This window comes from Opisthorchis viverrini (genome assembly GCF_000715545.1).
Source record: "Opisthorchis viverrini unplaced genomic scaffold opera_v5_124, whole genome shotgun sequence".
NCBI lineage: Eukaryota > Metazoa > Platyhelminthes > Trematoda > Opisthorchiida > Opisthorchiidae > Opisthorchis > Opisthorchis viverrini.
Window position 1 is genome coordinate 956,581 of NW_008751781.1, and position 8,078 is coordinate 964,658.

General features: G+C 42.8%; 2 protein-coding genes across 2 annotated transcripts in view; one reads left to right on the plus strand and one right to left on the minus strand.

The window, feature by feature from the left end:
- The window catches only part of T265_06184 (hypothetical protein), a gene marked incomplete at both ends in the record, with an annotated part of 53,523 nt that overhangs the window by 10,156 nt on the left and 35,289 nt on the right, over positions 1 to 8,078 (plus strand). The window lies entirely within an intron of this gene.
- Positions 1 to 8,078, minus strand: part of T265_06185 (hypothetical protein) — a gene marked incomplete at both ends in the record, with an annotated part of 46,545 nt that overhangs the window by 6,886 nt on the left and 31,581 nt on the right. Inside the window, one exon of the mRNA XM_009171386.1 lies at positions 7,605 to 7,744. Within this exon, the coding sequence (XP_009169650.1) occupies positions 7,605 to 7,744 (140 nt within the window). The remainder of the gene's footprint in view (positions 1 to 7,604; positions 7,745 to 8,078) is intronic.

The following is an 8,078-nucleotide window of genomic DNA, read 5'->3' on the forward strand; positions in this document are numbered from 1 at the left end:
AGCAGAGCGTCTCAGGACTTACGGCGTTTCAATCACGGATACTCAGGAATACGTGTTGCTGCTACAACAGCGAAGAAGACACGAAACCTGCATCCCGACTTACAACAGGATTTATCAACCTGTACCTGCAATACGATAAGTCCCTTGTTTGTAATAATTTCACTCAGTAAGCTGATATTGCTAGTCCTCTCCGGTTTCTCGTTCGTATAACTAATTTTCGGGTTCTAGTAGAGCATTAACAGTCTCTTCCATTTCCTTGGCCTTCTGTGTCCACCACAATCCGTGGTTGGCTAGAACGCTTACTTTCACTTGACGTCTGGAATTCGTCGCATCAAGTTATGTTTGAGACCCACTGGGATATTCTTCCGAGATTTAAGCAGTGCCACCGTTTGGTCTGATGTTCAGTGCTTGATGCAGTGCGCCTGATGGTACCGTGCCAGGTGAAATTTCCAGCACTGTGCGAAGAGGTAACAATCTGGTCCAAGTATGAGTCCATATCTGATAGTGAAGCATTTAGAAGAGACTCCAGCATCTGGATATACCAGTCTCTCAGTTGCCAAGCCATTTTTCCGCACATTATGTGACCCAGAAAAACGTAGAGAGAAGCGACCTTGGACGAGTGTGTTCGTAATCCACAAATGTGTCCCACAACGACCGACGGTCAGTTATTGATCCACGCCATCGGTAACTAATGGTAATGTGATCGATCTGAGTTTGTGACCGGTATGCCGTTGGATGACACTATGTAGCCAGAAAACTTCGGCTCTTTCGAAAGTTAGTACTGCACAAAGACATCCTGAGATCAGCACACAGCTGAAACAATCGTTCACCATTGTCCGTGCGTACCAAGTTCAATCCATGTCGACAACCTAACTGAGTCTCAGATACGCTAAGCCTGCATGCGCATTCATAACGTGGGCAACCATCACGACATTTGAGCTTTTAGCGCACTGCAACAAGGCATTCAGAGCGTCCTAAAACCTGTCTTTGACGGCGTCGGAAATATAGGCAATTCAGGAGTCAGACTCCATAAATAGACATCCATCATTTACCCGCTTGTGAGACTCCTTCACAGTCGTTGCCAGATGAACTGCACAGAGGTGACTATCATCAGGTATCCAGTCAAGCAGCGGTACTTCCGCCCAGTGACCTAGGACGATACCAACCCTTGCACATCCCGCCGCAGCGTTCTCTGGATCACCACAGGTTCATTGCTGGAAGCGAGTGGAGGTTGATGCGTCGGCTAGCTTGACCACCTGCTTGTATCTGAATTCTTTTCTTAGACACAGTACACATCAATAGCAAGCAGGTTTCGTATGAAAGCAAGAACAGCTTGTTGCCCTGCTTGCTTCAGAGTGCGGCCACTGAAGGCGGCCAGCTGAACTGAGCGCCGAGGCTTGAAAATTGAATTCGACAAACCTGAAGATATCGGCGCCAAATAACGGGCAGACGGTGCACGCAAAACCGATGCAAGACGAACGGAGTCATCAATTCTAAATGCTGAGCCTACAAGGGGAGAGTTAATAATGGGGTGGGAAGGGGGGGGGGAAGAAAAATTATGTGAAAAAGATTGAAGAGATGCGTTAGCAGTAGCCTGTTTTCGCTTGCCAGCCCTGATGAATTCAGCAACTAATGCAACCAGGCCGATGTGGCATGAGAGCATTGTTAGTTGTGAATGTTATAGTTGTACGAGGGGCTGGGATACTGCCAGGGCGCCCACACCTGAACAGGAGGACAATTAGTGTTCCAACCAAAGCCGTTGGCTCTAAAGCCTAATCTCAAGGCAGCGGCGTTTGGCGAGAAATGCATTACTATTTTCACGGAAAAAGTCGCCCGTTGTTTCAATCTCCAACCTGGAGGACCGGGAGACTGTGTTTGTCCGAGCTCCAACCATCGACCAGCCTGCTCCGAAAGGCCCTTTTTGGTGTCGCGGGTCACCCCCCAGTATAGCTCAATGGGTCGCTGTGTTGCGCAAACCGTAACACACCACGATAAGGTTCATTCTCTGCATGACAGCAGAGTATCCAATATCTCTTACGTGATTTTCGATCCCGAAATGGTCATTAAGTAATTAAATTGGTCACCCGATGTTGCCGAGTTTTCTGCCAATCTGGCCAATACAGACCACAATATATGAAGTAAACGGCCAATTACAACGGAGAAATAGAACTGTCGAAGTAAGCCCAACGAACCAATCACATCACGACGCAACTCAGATCGCTTGGTGATTAATCAAATTACTTGTAGACCACGTCGGAACCAACAAATCACACTGTTTAAAAACTATTTAATCGCAAGCAGATGACAGAGAGTGCCCACTCAACCCTGCAATGACGGTGCCACCTCGACTGATGTTAGAATGGTTGCAGTCCAACCTCTAAGCTAAGCGAACAGGGCAACAACCAGTCCCCAAATTAGTCCAAACGTCGTGCTTGTATATAGCTCCACGTCAGCTGTGCGCTGAGAAAATGCCATCCTTAAACGACTGGTGCCACGTACAATCAGATTAATTTCACATATAAAACTTAAGAATATTCATTAGAAATGACAAAAAACACTTGGTATCTGAAATCCAATCAATAAACAAGCGCACTACCAGGTTTGTGGCAAACCTTATTACTCAGGATCATTTCTGTCCCCTACTCTGCTTTCCCCCGCATCACCAATTAGATAAAACTGAAGGAAACTACTCACAAGGTTGTTGAAAACTCTCTGACAGCCCACGACCGCTTTCGCCCTTCTTAGGACTCATCAGGTAGGCGCAGTCCCCGATTTTCGGTCAACCTTATGATCTACTTGAACCCAAATTCGAGGAAATACACTATTTGCAAATCAGTTTGGTTTTCAGCAATCTGTGAATAGTTTCCTTTATGAAAATATGCGCTGATATCTTGAATATCGTGCCAACTGAATCATGAGGCGGCCTGTGTGCAGCATATTCAGTTGGAGGACATCATAAATGAGAGATTCAATTAAGTCTCCCGTGAAAACCAAATTGATTTGCAAATGGGTGTATTTCTAGTTAAAACTGCCTTTACTAATTATCCACGCATGGACATTTCAACCGTCCAATCTTTCTTCTGTTTGTTGTTTTGTCGAACCCATAATTTTTCCGCCGAAGCAGTCACTTCTCTCTTCCCGGAAACTTGCTGTTTAAATTAAATTTTGGCAGAGTTTGATGGCACTATCATGAATTAATTGGGCATTTTCGAGAGGATTAATATATGCCCTCAGGAATGTGTAAGACACCAATGGTTTCCACCTCTTTATCGACGAAATATTGCGTTCTGTTGATCCCCAAGAAAATAATCTACTGATACTTCTCTATTCATTCATCAGTTTTATCGGTTACCTTATCCGATGCGCTGCTACTACCCCATGTCCACAAACCATGGGCAAGGGGACCTTGGCAGTTATAATCGCTGAACGCCAACTTCGCGTTTTTTACAGCTAATGATGATGATGATGTTGATGATGATGGTGACGATGATGAACTCAAATCCAAATCAATGCATGATTTAGAAAAGACAGGAATGTTTTATTTTTGATGGCGAATTTTTAACCTCTTCTCATCATACTTTTGCGCCTTATGCTAAATAAGTAGACCTCGCGTGACAAAGATCAGCTTGTTGCTCTCGTAGTTCGGAAAGGGAGACAAGGAACACACTTGACCAAACTTCTCATTCAGTAAATTGACTGGGCTGGCTAAGGAACCAAGTCAATTGGTTTTGGAAACTCATGTAGGTCACAAGGAAACATGGAAAACTGGCTGCTGATCAGGTGGCAGCCGATTTGTTCACCGGACTTGGCAATTGGTTTGCAAACGTTTTGTCACCATGTGAGAGGATATCGTCAAGTGGTGCACTAACTGAGTTTGGTGAATGTATCACTCCGTCAGCAATCAAGAAGGCAGGTCCAGCGAGTGATTAGATAGTTTTCAATGAAAAGCTTATAAGCACTGATGAATTGGCTAATTGGTACTCACTTTTTCAGTGGCCTCATTTTGCAATCGGTTTCGCGTTGTGGTGTGTATTCCTCTTATTCCATATACTTTCTCGAAGATCTTAGTCTCCATTCTGATTGGTCCGCTCTCTGTTTGTGTTGCTTTGTGGAATGTCTTGCTTGAAGCTAATTAGGTAGTTTGGTGTTTTCACTTTAATTAGCTTGCCTTATTTGATTTTCTCTGCAAACTTTCTTAGCTGGTGTTGTTGCGTGATGAGCTACGTCATAAGCACCAAGTATTCACCTTCACTAAGTGATATCGAGTTCTCCTGCGCGACCACGTTTGTAGCTGAAACGTTTGCAGTTTCGGCGAACTGATCAAGGACTACTTGGTAAGCCACGAGCGAACGCATCCGAGCTGTCAACACTTTTCTCCACTAAACCAAGCACAAGTTGATTTACGGTACAATCTCCTATCAAAACCCAATTCGTTGGATCTTGCAAGACGGTACAAAAAGCTGGGCGAACGGTTTGCGCTTTTAGCTTCGCAGGTAAATTTTGCATTTTTAAAAGATGTTCAGAAGGTATAAAAGTGTAAAAGTTCACACGGAATGTCCGATTTAACGACATGGAAGTCTCATTCATGTAACGTCAACAATTACGTGATGACTCTGGGGACTGGTTGAGAATCTGCTAACCTAGGTATCCGATAAAATGATTCGCCACGGCTGGTGCGATTTAGGGACCTACAGCTTGATCTCTCCACGCACTATTTTGGTAAGTGACAATCTATAGTAAGTGGCTAAATATAAGTCATTTTGCAACAGATAGTGCAAAAATGTTAGATGATAACTACACTGATGGAACAGTGCACTGAATTTTAGACTCATTACATTTTCGTAAGGTTTTCCGTCTAAGCTTGTGGAAAAATCAAAAGGATCTTTATCATTGTTTTCTATGTTCTTCCGGATAGGCTGTAAAATTTGATTCAAAATGTTTGCGAGTTCATATGTCGGTGCGGTTATATAATCCACGACTGGCCGTAAACATCCCCATACCCCTTCACTCTTTGGGTTCAAGACAAATTAGACGGCCTGACTGAGATTTTAGTCGACGGTTCGTATGTAGTTGCCGGCTTGTTAGCCGGATCTGTTGAAAAAAGTTTTAGATTTACCCTGTGCTATGGGTTCATATAGCTTGCAGTTGATATGTTCAGGATATGTTCCCTTAAGACTGATGGTGATGTGAGTTGTAAACGCATTTCTTTTCTCTGTACAACCTTCTGCGAGATTTAGATTAGATGCACTCAATCACAAGTGCTTTAAATTGCTGGTAATTTCTAATCTAGCTTTATTTTTATCATCAGAAGTGGGTTTTCCAAGAGACGGTTCCACTGTTTAAAACAACAGACCGTGATCGAAAGGGATTTTACTGAACTTCAAAATTTAGTCCTTTCTGAAACACCCGGATTCTGGGTTCACGTAAGTCCTCCGAGAATAAGTTGGTGGTGATATTGACTAGTGAAGCCGAAGTGGGCCAGATATTCCCAAAGACCTTTTATTGGTTTGTGGTGAACACTAATCTCAATGAAGGCAGGAGACCGAAAAAAGGCTCTCATCGGTGTTTTTGTCCGAAGGATTTAACAAGAAATCTTGTCTAACACAGGCCGCAACAGTTGTAACAGTTTCTACCCCTGATGAATCTCCCTTCTTTCATCTATTAGAAGGTTAGCATGAAAATTATAAATGATAAACTTGTATATATATATAATATGTATATTGTATACATAATACATATAATTATATAATTATATAATATATTATATATTATATATAATATATATAATATATGCATTTATATAGTTACATATATAATTATATAATTATATAAATTTTCGGTGCCCGTCTGTTATTGTTTACTATTCGAAGAACGATGTATAAGCTTAAGAGGATGAATAAGAACGTTAGCTGTCTAAAGGCTCTCTTTAGATGCGACCTCCGCATTCATTTCCAGTAGCGAATAACCGCTTAGTCCGTGTTAACCAGTAAATGATTCTACACCAAAATATGTTGGCTCACTCACTGTGGTTCCACAGGAGTCGATCCCTCCCGAGAGGATATGTTCTGAAGAGGTTGTTTGAGGCCGGCAGAAATAAATCTTCAGGTATACTTCTGGAGCAGCAGAAGACTTCTTCCGTTCTTATGAGTTTGGACACTGTCGGAATATTGGAAGATCGGGTAGCTGTTGATCTGTTTTCCAAGCTTGGAAGTGGACTTGCGGACGTTTCGTCACCACATGAGCAGATGTCAGCAGTGAGCAGCTTAATAGCTACTTCCTCTTTCTTCGTGTGCGTTTATATAGCACTTGAAGATTGTCCACTAACTCTTTACGTAAATGGCTAGTTGGGACAGCGTTTGCCATGAATTTGTTGGTTCGTTTGTGACCTTTGTTGCGTCGTGGTTTGCGTCCCTTTTAGTCAATTGGTGATCCCAATGCATTTACTTCTCTAGCTTTGATTGGCAATGCGTTGTGGTCTGACCTCCTCAAGGTCGATTGGTTGATTACACTGCCCTACTTTCTCCATCGTAACGGCTGGTGCCTCCATCTCCACGAGTCGATTTGGTACTTTGGTTTACACACTGGGCACCTTATCCAATCAGATTACTGTGTTCTCTTTAATCAGGCTTTCGTGCTTCTTTCACGAGTCTCTCGTCTGGTTACCTGTGCAGTTCATACCTCTGTGGTTCTGGCGTTAACCTGCTCAAAGTGGTTGGCAAATAAGTCCAATTTCGATGTGCTTTTGGTAGTTTCTTCGGTGGAGTAACACGCTTCCATAAATTCACGTTCTTTCTTCGTTCTTGCCCGAGTCCTTGTGCGAACGCCGCTCTAGCCGAACTTGCGTCTTTCTTGACTTTGTGCACGGAATTTGTAGAGCCACTTTATTTGGCTTGTCAGACATATTTGGACCATCAAGTAAACAATGAATTATTCGCGAAACCTAATGTGCGGTGAAAAAATCTCAAAATTTCACCAAAAAAAATTAACCTTTCTAACCAAAACGAAGCTATATTTCCCTATATTTTAACCACGAATGCAAAAACGCGAGAATAGCCAGAAGGATTTTCTGAGGTAGTTGTTTCATTTGCTCGTTATGCCTGGTTGTGACTGTCTCTAGATCGAAATTCCACGTCACCAGGCTTTGGAGTATATTTGGTCGCCCTTCAGTGAGCAGGAAAACGGCTTGTTACGTCGGCTTCATTTTGACTGAGGTTGGTGGGACAAAAGGGCAACTTTTGTGCGTCTTTTTTGTCCACCGTCATTTACGTGACACGCCCTGGGTGATACCAATTCCCTCCTCTGTGTCCATAAGCCAATGGAAGCCTCTAGTGGTACTGTAAAGTGAGGTTTCCACCACTGGGCTAGTAGCATGATCACAGATAATCAAAAAAATAAATTTATGCAAGAACCACAGTTGGTAGATTACTTGTGAGAGTTAATCCGGATTGTTTATCTACACAAGGAACACTGGACGTTGAACATGTTGTTCACTACGTGCGCAACAGACACTGAACTTACCTGCCGGATCTTTTGAAGTTGAACCACAGTTCGTAAAGAAAACCCAAGAAATCTTTTATCAGCTTTGGAGCTAAATTCTTTTTGACAAGAAATTCATGCGTGTGTTTTATCACTGCCGTCTCTGAAATGGCGTGGAGGAAGGCCCAGATTTCTTGCATTTGTTCGTAAGTAGTATATTCAGTGTGCCCTGCATTTGCATTGTAATTGTCCAACAGGTGAATGAACGCTGTGTAATGAGAAAAATGGAAGAACGTTATATGAATTAATGCATCGAAACGATATGTTCTCTTACAAGCAAATAACTGAGGAGGATACCTAGAGAACCATTTTGGTGGAGGGGATGTTATCGTTGAAAGGGCATCAATTAGTGTATACTCTCGAGCTAATGGGCTGTGGCCAGAAGGTTTCTGGTCTGTCTTCATTTTCAAACAAAAATTCGAGTGCTCTGGGAAATATTTCACTTCACTAATGAGGGAAGCGCCACTGTTTCTTTATGAGATATATTCTGGTTGAGGGTACCAGCAAACGGAAGAACGCCTTTCGGTGTTATTTGTTGACCA